At 41.6% G+C, this 20311-nt stretch overlaps 2 protein-coding genes across 2 annotated transcripts; one reads left to right on the forward strand and one right to left on the reverse strand.

The window, feature by feature from the left end:
* Positions 1-43: 43 nt before the first annotated feature.
* RB195_014828 (uncharacterized protein) lies at positions 44-15191 on the forward strand (the record flags this gene model as incomplete). Its single annotated transcript, XM_064205255.1, has 6 exons — positions 44-89; positions 9310-9383; positions 9552-9633; positions 9792-9959; positions 14334-14439; positions 15035-15191. The coding sequence occupies 6 exons, from the start codon at positions 44-46 to the stop codon at positions 15189-15191; spliced, it is 633 nt and encodes a 210-aa protein (XP_064061136.1).
* A 3886-nt stretch (positions 15192-19077) lies between these two features.
* On the reverse strand, positions 19078-19488 carry RB195_014829 (uncharacterized protein; the record flags this gene model as incomplete). The annotated part of the gene is made up of 1 exon (XM_064205256.1): positions 19078-19488. One exon carries the CDS (start codon positions 19486-19488, stop codon positions 19078-19080), a length of 411 nt encoding a protein of 136 aa, XP_064061137.1.
* Between the last annotated feature and the right edge of the window lie 823 nt (positions 19489-20311).

The following is a 20311-nucleotide window of genomic DNA, read 5'->3' on the forward strand; positions in this document are numbered from 1 at the left end:
CAATATGTTGGGACTGCAACGAAGTAATTTCATGAGTAAATAAATGTTTCTTTGTTTTCGATTTTGTTGGGTCGTGTCGGTATCACTAGGTTAGTGAACGTCCAGGTTTTTTATGAATGTGACTTCAACCTTTATTTCTCACGCGCGGAATTGAATGGCATTTTAGGGAATGTTCTCCTCATCACCACTGTCATGTTTGCAGCGTGGAGCCATCCACTTCATTCACGAAGCTCCACATTTGTCATCCCATTATTCATTTCCTTCTGTTTTAGAGAAACCGCCACCAAACAGTACACAACTCGTAAGCGAACTGGACCAATTGCTGTTTTTGATGAAACTTCCACTCAAACGGACCAAATGCCTATAGTTCGAAAGTCTGACGCATGAGCGACGCACAAATACAGCTGCAACTACGAAATGCATCCCTTATTTCAGTGATCTCAGTTATCGTTTCCATTAGAAAGGGATTGTTGAGATATCTGAAGTCTGAGACATCAATGCTAATTTATTTCTAAACTTACTGTCATGCATGCTTTCGAGACAGAAACTTCCCTTTTTCGAACTATTGGTGGGTGTCTGGTGAAATTTTTACATAAGTCGGTTAGGTTGAGGCATGCGTCTGTTAGATGTTTAAGGTGTTTGTAAGAAAATTCCTCTTACAAACTTGAAATCGAATTTATAGAATCTGGATTTTTACACATAAAACTACAACTGGAACATATTAGCTAATAATATTGGAAACAGCTGTGTTCATGGCCGAGTTATGGTAGCAGTAATTAAAACAAAGTCGCTTACATACACTTAATTAAGTCAATTACAAATATGAAATATGCGCAGCCAAAATTATTTTTTGTTCTAAAGAATAGAATGATTTTTTTTCAGAGGAATTCTACCCCTTCTTGTTTTAAATGTTTTGACTTGATCAATGGTTACACAGTTTTGAAAACCAACATTTGGTAGAGGCGGCAAGGAAAATTATCAAGTTCACACCTTTGTGGTGAAGAGCAGTGCCCTGACCGCATCGGTATATCCGTCGGTCCCAACTTCTCAGCCATCCGCGAAGGAAAAGAAAAATTTGTTTCTGAAGCTAAGGAGCACTCGACCGGTGCTGTACTAGGCTCATGAACTGCAAACAGCGTACATACGCAAGGCAGAACTTTGTCTTAGCGACGATAAAATGCATAAAATATCTGCATGTTAAAGATAAAGGATAAAGTTTCTGGCGTTAATCAATCCGCCCGGGGCGCTCTACCACGTCCACTTCAATTCAGAATCGTTTGAAGTTTACGAACGTGTAACTGGCCTATACAATGACTTGCGATGGCTATCCGATGTGTCAAGTCAGTGTTTTTATCCTCCCAGACTCGTCCGGTACCAATTTATCGACGCCGGAGGGATGAAAGGCTTGGTGAGCACCAGGGCGGATTCCAACCTCCGATCGATCGTGCAGGAAGCGGAACCATTACCGCTACAGTACACCCGCCCCCATGTTAAGGAGGAAGAACTAAATTCAGATAAATTTCACCAGAAAACAAAAATAATGGGTAGTGGAAAAGCCAGAAAAGAGAAGACGACCAAGTCAAGCCTATTATTCCAGTTTGGGGAAGATGAAGTGACAAGTATTCTATACCTCCGAAACTAAATGAAGTTGTTGAGCATCCTGAAATATAGCAAAAGTAAAAGGATTAAAAAGAGCAGCAAATATCAGAACAATCTAAAGTTTACTCTGAAGATGTCTTTTTTGTTGCTGACGTACGTTCATGAGTATATTTATTAGAAACAAATTTAATTATAAAATGGAAATTGACGAAGTATTCATTAGGCTGAGACATGTCTTAAAATATCCATGTGAAGCTGTCGGCTTCTGAGACCAAGGGGTAACATTCGACATAATTTTTCGCTTTCTTCAGGTAGTCCATATTCATTTTACATTGAAGGCAGCGTGTTACGAAACTAACGATGTTGGTGTCTGTGGGACTATATAGAGTTTGGGGTGTAAATTGCGAGTATGAGCATGGCTCCACTCAGTTTCCCCTAAACCTCTTAAAGAACGGTGTAGGAAATGGCGTTTCCTCCTACAACCCAGCACCATCATGCACTCGTCGAGCCAGGAGCGAGCGACTGAAAACTAATGATGTCTCTTCAATTTCAAGTAAAATCAATGAATACGTTGGTGAAGGACCGGACCGTGCACAAGTTTTGCGCGGTTTTCCGTACCTCGAAGAACACACGCTTCCCACGGCCTTTTCAGGAGGACCGGGGAGAGCTGAGCGGGGCCACGTTCGTACTCGTAATCAACACCCCGAACTCTATTTTCGCTCGCATGGACTTCAACGCCGTCAGTTTCGTAATACACTGCTCATAGCCCTAAATCCAAGTTAATCCCACTCAATCCTAGCGTGGGAACACGAACACCGAACTGCACTTCTTCGTACACATCTGTTTTACATCATCAGTGAAACTGGGATTTTTCGAAGTTTGGAAGATAGAAGTTTTTTTGAGAAGAAAAGAACGACTCTTAATTCCTGGATAGGAAGAAGACTAGTGAGCATTAGCTAAAGCACATTTATAAGACATTTTCACTCGAGAGACCGGATCAACATTGACATTTTTTCTGCATTCTACTAAAAGTAGGAAGGCCTGGTAACCTAAGCTACAACTTGCTACACGGCGATGTGAAACAATTCCAGAACATATCCATGCCTTGTGACACCCTTTTGATAAGTCTGATGGTTTAGAAGAATCATGCGTAGTAACGGTTGAGACGAGGAGCAGGTCGTGAGCAAATTTCAACCATAAAAATGCATATAGATATAAAGAATATTGTTTAGAAGTGTACTATTTCAATGAGAATATCAAAACTGTAGGGAACGCGAACAAGTTGTTCTGCCTCCATAACGCATGACTTCTTCTTCTTTTTTTTCTTTTTGGTGTTTTTTTTTTTTTTGTTTTTTTTTTTTTTTTTTTTTTTTTTTCTTTTCCCTGCCGCACACATATGTGTTTTTTTTTTTTCTTTTTCCTCCCTTCCTACCCCTTGTTTTTTTTCCCTCCCCCGCGCCCCCCTCCCCCTTTTAACGGGTTTTTGGTTTTTTTTTGAAAATTTTTTTCCCCCCCCCCAAGGAGGCCACCCCCCCTCTTTCCGCCCCCCTCTTCTTTTTTTTTATTATGGGGGGGACGAGGGAGGGGGGGGGGCGTAGTTTTATTTTTTTTTTTTTTGTGTTTTTTTTCTCTCCCCCCCCCCTCCCCCCCCTCCATGGGGGCCCCCTTCTTCCAAGGTTTTTGTTGCGGCCGACCCCCCCCCCCGAAAGGGGAAAGGGGGCCCAACCTTCCTGTAGATCTTCGCTTCAGTCGAACAGGGCTCCCCCCTTCTGCCTCCATAACGCATGACTGTATGCCAGAAGTGTCCTTTTACGCTTTCATTGCTTTAGAATCAGAACCAGGTCGAGCTATTTTCTATCGTTGCAGTGTACTGATGAACCAAAAGTGTCTGATGTGAACTTCGCACGCACCTACCATGATACCGTGGATCAAAGTCCTGGCGGAGTTAACCCTATCTCCAACTTGCTTGTGAAGGGACGAGGTTATTAGCTGAACGAAGTCAGACATTGGAGCCAGAAGTTGTACTGTGACGAAACCTTTTAGAGATATTCGAGCGGAACGGCTACCAACATCGTTCGAGGTGTATCTTAGCACGAAGGGTACAATCGAAAGACTTCACCTGTGCTGATCCGAAATGACACAAGGTTGGGGTTGGCAAACAGTTCAAACGAGACGCGATGTTTGGCAGATCAGAGAAAAAAGACGGTTTACTTTCAAGCGATCTTCTGCTGAAGATTGAAGGAGATTAATTCAGCTTTGCTCGACGATGACACAGTCTGGCGAAGATCCGAACAAAGATGTTAAGCGGAGTGAAACCTATCCACAGATGAAGTCTGAAAAGTCGGGCTCTGTGTTATGCTGTCATAAGTAAACGGTATCGTGGTACATATCCTAACATTGCGGCAAATACCAACAAAACTACTGCTGAAATGCATCATGAGTAGTCTAACTTGTCGCATTTATTCTCAGACGGAAGATGGCAATTCTACCCTAGAAGGAAGTGGGGTGAGATGTCATCGTACACGTCATTTGGATTGTGCACCAGCGCTAGAAGACAGTGGTAAAGCTTCTTGTGCCCTTCAGTTGGTTAACCAGCGCCTGAGAGCAGAAAGACAAGCTGAGAAGAATGGGTGCAGCCGCGTCAGAATGGTTCGCCGAAACATGTGCAATGGGATCAGGAAGGCGGCGACGCAACTGTGCCAAAGTGGTGCGGCAGAGCCGTGTCAAGTGGAGAGTGTCGAGTGGACAAAACAGAGGATTTTTGACACTGCGCTTATTCGAAAAAAAATATAAAAAAAGAACACTGAAAGCTGTTTGTCCATGTTTGTTCTTGGCTCGCCATGAAAAAAAAGAAAAGCAATGTGTATGGATGAGCAATACTACGATAATTGAAATGGCTTTGATGGGAGGGAAGAGAAAAAGGTCATTTGACGTCGAAATCCTGTGGGTCGCCAACAACGTAAACCGTAGAGCATCTCGTAACGACTTCGAATACCAACGTCGTAGATCTGCGAGCTACACGAGGGCCTTCGATGTATTTATATACGTGGTGCGGTGACGAACGTTGCGAAGGGGAATTATGACTCAGACAAGACATAGATGAATGTTAGAAATCAATTATAAAGTGTCAGAAATTGAGTGCTCATAACATTCCGAACCGGCATTAGCAAGGCATATTAATAGGAATGTGAACAAAAGAAAAAGAGATGAAAGGAAGAAGAAAGATAAACTAGGAGTAATGTGGTCATTGACTTACTTGTTGTAGACGTTCTGTTTAGAAGAAGAAAAAAACCCTCGAATCATTACACTTGGTCAATCCTCGTGTGGACCGCTTTTAAGCTCAGAATTTCCCTTTTTCGAAAGCGAAGGCAAACTATGCTGTGCACTTACGTGAATTGCTCATTCTACACAGCACGGAATCTCACCTTCGACCTTCTTGTCGTCCTGATTAAATTGAGGAAACTATCGGTGTCGAAAACGTTTCGTTTCGCTTAGTTAACACTTTATCTTAATGATCTGATAGGAAAATAGTCAATAAAATCAAACAACTGAAATACTACTATCGTAAAGAGCGAGAAACTCTCTATAAACTACATATAAACTACGTATAACATTGCCCTTAAGCCTACCTTTAGGCGCATTTTTGTGCTCAAAAAAAAACAGCGCTCCTGACTTATTTCTTAACCAAATACACAAATAAGGAATACACATGTACATTGCCAGTGTCGCATTATATGTAGAAACAGAATGTTAGAGACTGGATGATCACGAGAAAAAGGAACAGAAGCAAAAAACAGAAGCCCAGCACCCATGGCTAATTAAAAAAAGATCACTTCCACCAGTATGTATCGACATCAACGAACCTTTCGGTCATGTAATTTTTTAACGGCGGGTGTGGCGCAGTCGGTTAGAGGTTCGTTGTAGCCACACGGTTGAGGGGTTCGAAACCGCCCTAGTGCAAACCAATCGTTTCATCCCTCCGGGGTCGATAGATTGGTACCAGACTCGTCTGGGAGGATAAAAACGCTGACTTGATCATCGGCTGCTCCCCGCAAGTCATAATATAGGCGAACATTCGTTCCAAAACCTCAGCGATTACGAATTCCAGTAATACGCGTAGGCGCATCCCAAGTGGATTGGTACGCCAGAGACTTTTTTATCTTTTTAATTTTTTACATTAAGTAGTTTCATTTGTATAAGGACACATTGTTGGACTGCGTGTTCCTTACTTTTGTATTTGACTGAAAAACCAAATACATGATTGAAGAGCAGATATTCCACTAATGAAGATAAAGGATGTTGAAGATAGGGTGACCAGAAGGTTCGTCGATGGAGGCACTTATGAAAGTGATCTCTTTCTTAATTTGCCGTAGATACTGTGCTCCTTATCTTATTGGTCACATTGCGTGCACGACATATTGACAAGAGGATAAAGGATAAAGTCACCGGCGAATCAGTCCACTTGGAATGGACCAACGCGTTTTACTGCAGTTTGTATTCGTTGAAGTTTTGGAACACGTGTTGGCCTATACCATGACTTGCGGGGACCAGCCGATGATCAGTCAGTGTTTTTATCTCTCCCAGAGAAGGCTGGTCCCAATCCATCGACCCCGAAAGGATGAAAAGCTTGCTTTGCAGTAAGGCGGTCTCGAGCCACACCCGTCCCATACTTACACATAATGGTTTCCAAACAGTAGAACCTCTCACCTCTGTGCTACACCTTTTTCTCGGTAAATAATTTCTAAAACATTTCTGAACATTCTGGATGTTCTAGAACATTGCAACAAAGAACGAGGAAATCGGAGTGCAAGTAGTACCGGAAAGGAAAGGAGGCAAGGGACACGGAATACTAAGCCCGTAACCTAACAAAAAAGATGCGTTTCTTAAGGAAAGATGAAAAATTTGAAGTGGTCCAATGGTCAAAAATGAGTATTTGAGAAATAACAAACTGCAGCGGGCTAGAGATAAGTCACATGCAAATATTTGAACAATTACTGTGCATGTATCTAGCGAGAGTTTTTGCAGCGTGCTATACTTTATAGATATCGACACTTTCAGTATTTTGCAAATAATATATTCCATTGTTCCGCATAAATATCATTACAAAGCCTGAGTAGATCCCATGCGAGCTGAGATAATGTTCCGCGTTCGCTGCACCCTGAAAAGCCACCGTGGCCCAAACAGTTGTCACTTCTCACTGAAATGCTTTTTTGGAACTAACTTATGTGAAACCCAGATGCATAAACGTAGTCTCCATTTCTGCGGTTTTTGTCTACTTACGGCCTATTGGCAGCGAATGTCACTTATACGAGTAATTTTTTTTCAAGAAAGTACCATGTTAATGGTTTTTAAAATTTTCTTCAAATTGCACTATTAATATTATTCGCGGGTTTTTCTCGAGAACTGCACTCATCAAATGTCCCTTCGACAAACCTCCCGCAATAACGACTACACTCCATAGTTCGAACCACGTTTATCCTTTTCTGCTTGTCTGTCACCTACCGTAATTGACGCCAACGACACCTGGCCACGCCCACCACTCCCAAAAACATTGTGTTGCGCAGCCGTCGTGCACCTGTCCCTTCCCTATTCCGGAGGACAATTGAGAACTGCTTGCCGAAATGCGGCTATTGATTGCCTTTTCAGTGATCTACCTCTCTGAGGCGCAGAAAAGTTGGTTTTCACGAATGCATATTTTGGAATTTTTCACAAATATTTTCTCTTTTCCTTATCATGTAACATTTTATGCTATGCCTTCGCTTAACAAGTCAGTCAAACTCTGCTGGTCTCGAATATCTTTATATTTTTGAGGATCCAATAGTAATCGGTCTCGTTTAGCTAATTAATTTACAAGCCAAGACCTATTTTCTCTCTCCTTACACAACGACCCGGTTTATGAAATTTGAAATTTGACGCAACAGGTCGCAAGATCGAATTTTATTTTGAGGATATAACTGATGAGATTATTGATCATCCAGCTTGAAGCCTTTTTTCCTGAATTTCCCACAAGCATTTACGTATCCGTAATATTGAAAATATCCGATATATGTAACCAAGATTCATCGGACCATAATTCCATGTGCTTCTTGGATCTGAGTCGACAGAGTTTAATTTTATTCCGCTTTCGCTCGTTTTTTTTGTTGTTGTAAGAACTTCTAGAAGTAAATTCTTAAAAAAAAAACTCTCATTTCTACACTTCTTTATTCTTCAAGGTCCATGCAATCATAAATTCTTCATAGGAATTTTATTCACATAATTCTTTGCAGCGTTTTCTCCCTGACCATCATTACGACATTATGATAATCCTTCTATAAAATTCATTTCAAAATTCAATATATAATTCATAATTGGAGAAAACTAGATGTTATACATAGGTATCGGAAACTCGTGTTTGCGCCAGATTAGATTTTTCCATTTTTGATTGATTTGCATAGTAGATCGTTTGCTATTGAAATTAGAATTTTACTACTTCGCAAGCTTCATTTCTTCAGTTGCAACGTCAGCTTCGTGAACTCAGGAAATCAATACCTGATTTTTGCTCATGTTCGACTGTCCTTGAATCATGGTATTTTGAATGCGTAGCTGTTTTCAAAGCTCCGAAATAGAGATAGAGGTTTCTATACTATCTTTCGAGTCCGAAATCATTGCACGTAGAACACTAGAGGCATTTTGGATCACCGCCAAAAGTCCAAAAATGAACAGAAAGGATGAGTGCATTGCGATCACAAACGAAGTAGCCGCATATCAAAATCTGTGCGGGTTTTAATCTACGGAAGCCGTCAGGTCTCTATTAAAAAAACCCTTGTGACTCGTAGTTGTTGTACGTGGTGGTCTGCTGCGTTACGAAGTCTAGCTAGTGAGGTAAGTACTAGCCAATGTGTTGCTGTTTGAGTTTGCCTACCGTTTGGATGCCTGCTGAAGATGATAAAGCGCTTGAGAGAACAAACCACTAATGGCATTGACTTTCTCAGGTTCTGACAAAGGCGAAAACGACGAAACGTTAGCTGTTAATAAACATCAATACCAATCTTGGCCACAGCTCAAGCAAATAAAAAAAATGACTTTTGTCTTTTTTTTGCTTTTAGTAAAATTAACAGTTCTAGTTTGTAGCTAGTTTTTGGTCCTTAGATAAAATAAACAAAGAATTAATAAAATAAGTTCACCATCCTAGAGTCATGGAGAGGGCAAGGTGCCTCATTTCTGTCTTCCGACTTTTCAAAAGTTTGTATCATCTCACAGTATAGAACATGAGGTGCCCGTTAAAGACGACAAAAGTGAAGTGTGTCCCAATTTTGAGGTTTAAGCTCTGGAGGGAGGCAGAGTTTTCTCTACCTGGTACAGGTGATCGGCAATATTTTGTGCCGTTGGCAAAAAGTTGGTGGATCCCGTAAAACTAACAGAAGGATTGTAGAGGAGAAACTCACACAGACAGAATTTTTAGGCCCGTTGTTTTTTAAGTCTTCAAAGTATTCTTCGCATGCCTATGAGTGAATCGCGAAGGTTCTATGACTTACAAAGTTTAAGCAAAAAGGACCATAATACTACTACTTATAATTCTAATACTAATAGTAATGATAATAATTACAAAAGAATGAAATTTGCTTCTAAAGACAGGTGTAAGGTATTAATATTGCTTTAATTCTTATGCCTTTGTACTCTAATACGAATCTCTTCTTTTTTTCATTTTCACACTCAAATCGATCATTTTAGGACTTTGCGAATCGGAAGGAACCTGCCGGCAGTGCGTTGATTTGCGTTACTCCTATTATCGTTGCGGTCAACAAGTAAGACCGCCTTACTACTACCAAACTTGACTTACGCTGCGATGGAGAACTGAAGAATTCATAAAGAAAATTTAAACGAGAAAACCTCTTAATGCTTTCGATTATCTGTATCCCGTTTAATGTAGGGTTAATTTTTCGTACATAGTAGACAAACCCCCATTATTTTAGGCTGATTGTTTTCTCGGCGAGACGTGCGATCGCGGCTTTTGCTGCCCCGCAGCGCGTTCGACCATAGCCCTACAGAGCGAAGGTGAGTTCTGATCTACTTCGATCAATGCTGCTCTGTGCTAACATACATTGCTTTGATTATTTGGCTATCTAACAATGTTATCGCTTTCTTTTTCGCTTTCAATCAATAGCCACAAAATGCACTGCTTATTCATCTAACACTGCCATTAAACGCTATAGCACCACGCATATTACAACAATCGTTACCTGATAACCGTACTGTGGAAAACTCGCACAACGCTGTGGTCGAGTTGTGCCCAGACGGATCCACATGGACAAAACGATGCGGACAAGAAGCGGATTGCAATGCAACAAAGCAGTTCTGCGCAGAAGGGAAATGTTGCGCCAGTGAGTTCAGTCACTAAGCTTTTCATTGCTCTGTACATATCCGCGAATGCAGGAACTGGTGCCGGAATAGGTGCATTTTTTTAAAGACCTTGCTCAGAAAGTGAAAACTGTAATCTTTAGAAAATGTGGTGTTTTTATCCATTTGGAGCGAAAACCTTCTCAACAATTACCACTGTTATTCACTAATTTATAATTGCTCATAGTTTCTTATTATTCTTTTTATTATAAGAGATTTACTACGTGGTATGCTTATGCATGCTGTCTCCGCCGGATTCTGTTCCCTTGGCGTACCCAAGCAGTCGCATTGCGACAACCGCATGGTCATGTCCTGCGATCGATAATGTGAGCTCAAGGACTGATTTGTACTCCTTACGGTCATATGATACAAAATAACACCGTACTTGTTTTCTTTTGGTGCTCACGTCCGTGAAATAATCACTGTAATATAGTTACATCTGTTTTTTTAAAATTTCTGTAACGGGATGAGAAACTCCTGATGGCGTAGACTGAATACTAGTGAAAATAAATATATCATATGCGTCTTTCGCAGTACTGCTTTTTTCAATATAAAAAATTCAGGTCTAAAAAGGTGTCGATGTAGTTCCCTCGTTCAAAAAATTAGCAATTCACTACGGTCCCAGCTGTTTGTTCCAACTTCTATTTCCATCGAAATAGAGGCCAACGCAAAAATTTGACAGAGGAGAAGCTTCTTAACGTAGTTAATTACTGTTCAATTACTGAATTACTGTTCAATTATTGTTTGCTTGACTATTGTTTTTCGCTGACTGCTTTTCGACATCCTTCAATCAAAAAGCGCTTTAGTAAAGAAGTCTTTAGTAAAGATCGTGTTTCAACGGTCCTTGTTCTGCCGATCTATAGTTTAGCAGCTTCTCTTTCACCTATAAAAGAGAACAGAATGGGGGAAAAAATCGGAATTATATAGATAGTTTAAGGCGGGTGTCGCGCAGTCGGTAAGAGGTTCCGCTACCTGCACGATCGATCGGAGGTTCGAGTACGTCCTAGTACCAACCAGGCTTTTCATCCCTCCGCGATCGATAAATTGGTACCAGATTTGTCTGCGAGGATAAAAACACTGACTTGGCACATCGGCTAGCCACCGCAAATCGTTGTATGGGCCAGTTACGTTCGCGAAGCTCAAACGATTCTGAATTGAAGTGAACGTGGTGGCGCATCCCAAGTAGACTGAATAACGCCAGACGCTTTATCCTTTATCCTTCTCATATAGATAGTTTAAAGTCAGCATGAGCACCGTAAGCACCGTAAGAAACTCATCACAGTTTTGCGTTACGTCAATCGGTCGCAAGAACTACTAGTTATTCTTACAGATTATAATACCTCAATTTAATGACAATTGAGGCCCTGCACATTGGTTGTGGGTACCTTTCCGGAATTATTTTGAACTTCTTCCATTGCGTTTCTGGCGTCTTTTTATGCATGAGTTCGGCACTGTCGCACCGTACTCGAGAATATCTCTTGGGTCTGTATTTGTCCTTGCGCTGGTTCGCTTCATTTTTCTCGTTAATGCCTTGGAAGAATCAGAGATCTGTTTTGTTCCCTTTGCTATAATATGACTACAAGACTCAGTGCATTAGTTAACGCAAAATCAAGGTCAGTGACCTTACACAATTTGAAAGGACGCACTGAACTTATCGTGTGTGTACGTCTGAAGTTGACATCGGATGCAAGAAGTGCGTTCGAGTGTTTTGGAGACCGATAAGTTCCACTGATTGACTTATTGCCTGTGTTCTCCACCCGTCACGTACTAAAGTAGAAAAAAATCACTCTGTGAAGTGACCAGGCTGTAGTTCACTGCATTGCTTATCTATTTTAATCTCCATTGATCATTTTTTCGATCAGATCCAAATGTTCTGGGGATTTTATGACGTACGGATAGTAATAGCAGTTCATTTCCTTAGATAAAAGTTGCTAATTCATGCCAGCTATAAGTATGAATCGGCAGTCGTTACGATCCAATAATATACAGCTTATTTTTACATAATTAATGAGCTAAGCTAGATAAGCGGAAATCCAGCATTTCCAGCGACTCGAGTTATTTTCTAGTATTGTTGTGTAATTACTGGTTCTAGTACGGTTTTGTGCAATTTTGCGTGAGAACGACCTTGACAGTTCACTTCCAAGGCTGACGTTAGAGGAGCCTTTATGGTTTTTGCAACGAATTCACTATTCTTCTACTTGGTGTTGCTGAGGAACTAAATATTTCTACGTTCGAAGGTTACCGGTGATTTTTGACATTTAAATAAGGAGTTGCACAGGATAGCTAGTTGCTTCTTCATCTTTTGCAGAAATGCAAGGAAAAAAAGTCTGACATAAGTAGATTGCTGTGGTCTTTTTACATTTCTAAGGGCCATGAAAAAACAAATGCAGTGTCACTAATGATGAAGTGAATGCAAGGAGTACAAGTCCACGACTTTCGGCCGTTTTTTTCGAGAATAAAGTGAAGTGATATCCCTCTGCAGTGAGGATGCGCACCGTCTCGTGATAATCTGTGTGAGAAAACGCCTCAAGTCAACCGCTGACGTGACGTTTCTCCTCCGCAACTTAGGCTGCCAGACCTTGGCACGGACAGGTTCTCTGATCGCCTAATCCCTCGCCTATTTTCGTAAGCGTTTAATAGCCATGCAATCATTGCGCAATGCCATTGATACATACGCACACGCATTTCGTACGCACGCCATCAGGAAATATAGCACTACGGGAAGTGAGGGTCAAACTGGTTCCAAGAAGAGCTCTACTCTATTCCTCTCACAACCACACTTTCAATTAGGACGAGGTTCCAGCACGCGGAATTTGGACTTAAAGTGTGCGTAGCGAGAAGAGTTCTGCTTACACTTAGTCTCCTTAGTCTGAGCACCGAGGTGCGGAATCTGCGTGAAATCGACATCTACTGCCCACTCTGCTTACTGTTTACCATCTACAATCTCTTTTTAAGAGTATTGCTAAGAAGGATTGCCTGAAAATTAGACGAAGGACATAAATGAGCAAGCAACACCTAAAGAGGCTTCAGCGCACAAGCGTACTGTTTCGAAACTCGACAAAGTATTCCGTTATCTGTTACTTTCCCTCACTTGAAGGTCTTGAAATATGGAAGCCTGCCACAAATTACGCCTTTTCAGACTTAATGGTCTTGGTGAGTTACAGAGCAACTTTACGGCCAAATTTCCGTTATTCCTCAATAACATCAATCCCACGAATTCGCTGATAACATCATTTCCACATACTGAGCCTCAGTCGTGAGTGACGGATGCTGGCCAATTTCCACGATGCGTGCAGAAGGATCAGTCCGCTCCTGAACTTCAAAAGAAGAACTCATGAAAAACGGATGAATCGATTCTTCATTCTTGCTCCCAAAAATATCCGTTTCCGGTTCTATGTGTAGGGAAATTATCGGGAGTTAATATCTTGAATTTGATAGCTTCAAATCTGTGTAAGTTGGACAAAACGGGCATCTTGGCAGCATACAAAAACATTGAAAAGTTGAGAGAAAGACAGCACTTCCTGCTCCACACCTCATTTTACCCGTCATGTTCATCGAGAGAAAAAAAATGCTCAGAAGGAGAACCTACAGAACAGATCCGATAGTCGGATTTCTTTACGAAGTCCTCGTAGTAAAAATATGATGCCTTCTTTCCTTCTTATCCTCTTTTTCTTTTCTTCTTTAGAGAGGCGCCCCCTTAAGCCTTTAACTATTGACTGGGCCAAATAGAAAGATCAGTACATCGAAGTCTAATGAGGGTACTGATGTCAACTGACACAATTGTTCTGAACTCTTTGCAGCTTTCCATAAACAGCAGGTCATACTTGAGTTCATCTCTAGGCTTATTATCCTACGAGAAAGGGATTGAGGGGCATGACGTGTATGTCGCGGTAATCTTTCAATGCATATACGAAATCAGGTTACCGTAAGCTTGGTTCAAAACGACACGTTGCTCGAGGCGGTTGCGCTCGACGCGATGCAGTTGGCCGTTGGGATAGAGATGGGATCTTCAGGGGGAACCCTCGACATCGCCAATCATCGCTCTATACCAATTGGTGCGCTTCCCGAGCGCAGCCGGTTTCAGAGAGCTTCATGTCGTGCCGACCCGACTCTGTAATGCACTTTTTAAATTTTAACATTCAGGACAGGATGTGTCGCAAAAAATGACCTTGTCTGTTTTCCAAATATTATATTCCCTTCTCGTAGTTTTTATTTCCGTAATTCTCTCCTTTAATTCACTCGAAAAACAACAGAAATGAAATAAAACCACCTATTATGAACTAATGACTATAACTCTAATTGCCACCTTTCCCAGCCACCTTTTCCACATTTTCACATTTCTCACAAGATTTGTCTAGCATGCGCTCAACGACGTCGTAAATTTCTTGATGATTCCGCTCAGAGAGAATTGGCTGGACTTGCAATCCCTCAGTGTGAGGCAGACGGCAGATACTTCAGAGCACGGTCAGTGACCATCAGAATTTCCTCCTAAGCTTTTTGTTTTTGTTTTTACTTTAAGGAGATTGGTAATGAAAATATCCAAGAAATATCTTTATACTCTTTCTTCTTTCCGACAAACTTGTCAGGAGATGCAGTTCTAGGCGTGAAATACTAGCCCATTTTCTGCGAATCGGAATTATCTCTCATAGAAATAGCAAGTGGTCGAGCATTCTAGTAAGGTCTCACCCGATATTTGGACTCAATGTGGGTGGACGTACGAAGACTTTGAAGTCTTGATGAAAAGTGTTACGAAGGCGAGTCACTCTACGTGGAGCCTTTGCTGGCATCAAATGGGATTTAAAGCTAAGGAGCATTTCCGATGCAACCGCTTTTGTGATAGCAGCACAGGTTGTGTCTTTTTGACCCGACCGCAGCTGATCACCAAACGGGGCTGTGGCTCATTGTTCTGCTTGCGTCTGCCTGAACCAGTCAGAAGTTCAGCCCAGAACTAACTCAACCTTGCTCTTTGGGAAGTAAGTAAAAAGGGATATGTCTCTACATTTGGAGTTGCAAAAAGGAGAATTGTCAGACCGTTGCTAATTGTTGTCAGTATTCATAGGTGCGATATGGAGGAGCCGGATCCTTCTCAGGTAAAGGGAGTCTGGCTCATGGGGTGCAGCTCAGGTGATGAGGATCCTTTCGCTAATCATCCAAAAGTGAAAAGAGTCACAGCACCAGCTCGGATTGTCGCATGCACGCCAGTATTCACTGCCTAAAAGTGTAGCTCCTCACATGTATGCAGGAAAGATACTCTTCACGAAATGTATTTTGTCGGCTATGGTACAAAATTTAACTTCCGTTTTTAGAACACTTATTTCTATGGAAATATTTGCCATAAAATATTTATTTCTCGAATTTGCTGTAGAAATGTTGTAAGGTTCGGAAAATGTCGATACTCTGAGAAGAAACAGTTATTTAATTTTACAACTTCTCCTCAAACACACGTTCTAGGCAATGCTTGGCCGGCACAGAAGCATGTTGGTGTGTCACGCCTTTGGGAAGAAGGATAAGCGGCGACGGCCCTGAGTGTGAGAGAAGACGCAGGAAACAAGAAAATATGGCGATGAAGGCCGTGAAACTGAGGGATGAATTGAAAAGGGGAAGGGTAAGGAATGCGGTCCAAAATGAGCCAGAAACGGTTTTCTTTTTTGTTTTTCTTTTTTTTCCGGCGTACGTGTATATAATATAATATCATGCATGTTAACAAAAAAACGGGAAAAAAAGAGATCGAAGGGAGAAAATTACAAAAGAAAAAAGAGATCTATGTTAGGAAAAAACTGTATAGTAACATTTCTGAAGATGAAATCTATTCTCGAAATTACGATTCTGATGTATTCTAAAGACTCATCCATCGCACCACCATGTCTCCTCCACATACTTGCCTAAAAACAGATTTTTGCGGACCTTTCGCAAGCACATCTGTTCATCTCATGTCATAGCACACCTGTTACTTAGCTGGTCTCATAAAACCCTTTAAAAAAACAAAAAGGCAAAACTCTGTATACAAGTTATAGCAAATTTACGGAAGCGATTAAAGGCAGTGTATCACGAAATTAACGTGGTGCGAAAACTTGATGACAAACATAGAGTTCGGAGTGTGGACTACGAATATGTGCGTAGGACCGCCAAATTTTCTTTAATCGTCCTAAAAAACGCCGTTCCTTTCTACGAGGTAAGTTGGAACACGCCTCACTTGTGCACGCGTCGTATCCACGAGCGAGCGGTCGAGAATCAATCAGGCCTCCTCAACACATTATCCATTTGAAAGCAATGAACATGGCGCCGAGGAAAAAAAACCGGGACATGTGGAATTTCGGCTCTTCGTAAGGACTAAGGCGATTTCCACGCCGTTTTCTAAGACAGTTAGGGAAAATGAGGGGAGCCACGCTGATACCCATAATCTACGCTCATACCCAATATTTTCCCATAGGTTTGCCAACCACATCTGATTTGTGATACACCACCTTTAAAAGCAGCATACCACGAACCTGGGGTGGTACGGATTTCAGATGGGTAGTTCATAAAGGGGGTCGTAGATGGTGGGGAAGAGGGTGATTCTGTTCATCTCTTCCTAATCGCCCGAAGAGTTGCATTGGAGCGCGCCAGCCTGGTGCACGCGCCGCATCTTCCGTTCCGTTTTTTATGGGAATTAGGAAGAGATGAACGGAATCACCCTCTTCTCCACAATCTACGACCCCGTATAGGAACTGGAATCTCCACCTGAAATCCGTACGACCCCAGATTCGTGGTATGCTGCCTTTAATTCCCTAAAAAGTTGATACAATTGTGAGATACTACAGCTGAATAGACATCGGCAATAATTATTGACTGATATCTTTCGTTGGCTTTTTTTATTTTTTACTTTAGAAGAATCGCTGAGACGCTTATAAAGGCAATTAGAAGTCATATAATTGGTAAGCAATGTAGTGTTAGTTCCGATGAGAGCAGAGATGAGCAACTTCTTCTTAAAAGAGCCTTCAGAATATAATTCTTGTGTGGGCAGCTTCTTTTGAGAACGATGCAACGTAATGTGTATAAAGTGATAAAGTAAAGAGCGGAGCGATTTCATTCACGCGAAGTTCTGCTAATGCCACGGCAACCGGCTATCTAGGCTCTGACGAAGGCGACGACGCCGAAACGTTAGCCGTAATAAAGTTTGTTAACAAACTTGGTTGTTGCTTAAATTGGATCAAGTAGCAATCTCTATGCCAAGATTCAAGGAAAACCGAACTTTCGCACTTGTGTATAAAGAGTTAATGAATCCGCTTGGAATGCGCAAACACCTTAAACTTGAATTCAATTTCGTTTGAGGTTCACGAACGTGTCACTGACATGTACAATGACTAGCGAGGCTAATCGATGTGTCAGGTCAGTGTTTTTATCCGCCTGAACAAGTTCAATTCACAGCCTCGGGATGATAGGCTTAGGTGAGAGAGGGCGGTTTACCATCACCCGTCAGCAGTCGCAATCGAACCTCTTGCCGGTTGTGCTACATCTGCTGCCAGAAGTGTTGCGTTGAGGAATAAGTCAGAAGAGTTTTATTTCTCTAACCAGAAAATGCACACGGAAACAAAAAAGTCAAGCCAAAATGTCATGTAATTATAATTTCACATACATAATATTTATATATATATATATAATTTCATAGAGAATTTCTCAGTTTACTCGAATGTTGTGTTGTTCTTCTCTCTTATTGACTACTGTTTTTTTCAGTTAGTTACAGTGGAGTGCCAGTTGGAAAAAACGAAGCATTTTTGACAGCATTTGTTATTTCTGCCTCCGACTAATCAAAAATCGGAAATGTCATCAGTTGTCATGGATTGAGAGAAAATTAATTTCTTTACAATTTTTTGGGACAAAAGTGTAAAAAAAATATCCAGTGATATACTTTACGTTGTTGTTCCATCCATTTTCATGTCTTTCTTTGCTGTTCTTGAAGTTTGTTTTTTTTTTTCTTATTCTCTTATATACCCTTCACACACAGAACAAATCCATTTCAGCAAATCACTTCGAATAGATGTCAAAAGCAGAATAGAAGTCAAAAATACTCCTCTTTTTCCACTCAGCACTCCATATGAGTGACCCAAAAGAACAGGAATAGGTAAAAGTGAAAAACCAAAACTTTAATATCATATGAAGCGAGAAATGTGTCTTTATCAAATGATATAGGGTTCTACGTTTTTTCCTTTATTTTATCTGATCATTTCACAAAAACCTTGTTTTTTTTCTGTTTTTTTATCTGTTCCTAAATCTAATATGTAGTTGCTTTGAATTCCTCTGGTACTTATAAGCATATCTCTTTATTATGTAAAAAAGGAGCAGCAACAAACAACCAGATGCCAGTACTCTTCTTATGGTTAGAATTTGCTTCCCAGTTTAATAAATGTGCCACTGTAAACCAAGCTAACGTCCCAATAGCCTCTCAGAGACACTTTTCTTCTCAAATTTCCTTCAAAATGCAGCGTCAAACATGTTGAAGAGATATGATGGGGGCTACCGTAAAGGAAAAAGTGAACAGTTCTAAATTTTTCCGGTGATCTAGGAATTTTAGAAGTAAGTAAGCAAGTTGGTTATATCTGTAACAAAAAAAGTCCCTCCAAAACGTACCGGTCAAGAAAAGATTTTAGAAGAAATCGATAACATGTAAGCTCAACGCTAAACGAACCATTTTCGACTTAATTGGTTTGTATTTAGCAGTTAGGTTTAGAATTCCTTCAGTTGGGGAGAAAGTCATATAATACATAGATACATAGATGGATTACATAGATACATAGATGGACCGTGTTCACTGAACGTGCGAGCACCAGCATCTTTCCCAATCGTTTCGTCGCCATCGTCATCCAGGATGTTCTCAAGTTTCGTGAGCGACGCTGACAAGGTCGTTGAGCCGTAGTTCTCAGCTAGTCTATCCGTGCAGCGGACACATCACCCCACTCCATCTTGTTGGCGGTCTCCTTCGAAGACTTTTAGCATCTCTTGGGATCCACTCCAACGTCCTTCTAGTCCATCTATCATCGACCCTGCTCATAATGTGGCCAGCATACGTGCTTTGCTTTCGATATGTATTCCGCTTGGGCGCGAAGACAGGACATTGCTCTTAAGTCAGAGTTGCGAAGACCGACTAGGTGCTATGCTCAGGGGTCTGTGGGTAGTAAGTGGCTTCCTAAACGTGGCAGCGGTGTCTGCCCACGTCTCCGCTGCGTAACAGAGCGCTGAAAGAACTGTCGAGTCGAACAGATGGGCACGAAGATCTAGGTCCATCAGTTGGTCCGCAGCTTCCCTGACGGGTGCGAATGCTACCCACGCTGGTCTCATCCCTCTATTCAGTTCTTCCTTCAAGTCGTTTTCCATATTCAAAGAACGTCCGAGGTATACGTATGACGAAGTTCCCACCAGGGAGCCTTCAAGTTGTACTTCTTCGTCCTCGCAAAAGGCGTTCTTCGTGAACTGTGCCTTCTTTCTGTTTACTCGCAGTCCTACCCTCTTCCCTGCTTCGTTCAGTTCCTTGAGCATTGTTTCTGTTTCATTGGTACTTCACGAAAAGAGAACGATGTCGTCCACAAAACGAAGATTGGAGAGGAATCTTTCATCAACACACATGCCCTTTTCTTCCCAAAAAAGTGATTTCATTATCCATTGCAATGCAGCTCTGTACAGCTTCGGCGATATAGTATCGTCTTGTCGTACCTCCTTTCCAATGGGTATGGTTAGGAGGTGGAATAGCTGTATTCTAGTGGTGCATCGATCGTAGCAATTGGCTAATGTCATCACATACGACGCGTCTACGCACTGATCGACCAGCGCTAACAGTATTGCATTCGTTTCAACGCTGTCGAAAGCTTTCTCATAGTTGATGAAGATTAGGAAAAGGGGCAGGCGGTATTCCCGACAAACTTCTATGACCCTCGACACGGTCTGCATGTGGTCCAATCAGCTGAACCCTTAACGGAATCCAGCTTGCTCTTGAGGCTGGATTCCGTTAAGGGTTCCAGCATCCAGCGACCTGGATATGAGCATGAGGATTATCTTAGTGAATACTTTGTATAACGCGCTCAGCAAGCATATCGGACGATGATTCCGAAGGTCCTATCGGTCACTTTGCTTATGGATAAGAACGGTTTGCGAGGTCTTCCACTGGTCTAGGCTCCTTTCTTTCTGAAGCTAAAACGTCATGCGCTAGAATTACATGAAGGCCAGCAGCCCGAAAAAAGTCTGCAGATACGAAATCAGGTCCGGGGGCTGTGGCAGATTTCACGTTCTTGGTCACGACTCACACTTCCGAAGGGAGAATCCGTGGTGGAGGTTCACCAGTGGGGATGATCGGGCTTAACTCAGG

This window comes from Necator americanus, chromosome V (assembly GCF_031761385.1).
Source record: "Necator americanus strain Aroian chromosome V, whole genome shotgun sequence".
Taxonomy (NCBI): Eukaryota; Metazoa; Nematoda; class Chromadorea; order Rhabditida; family Ancylostomatidae; genus Necator; species Necator americanus.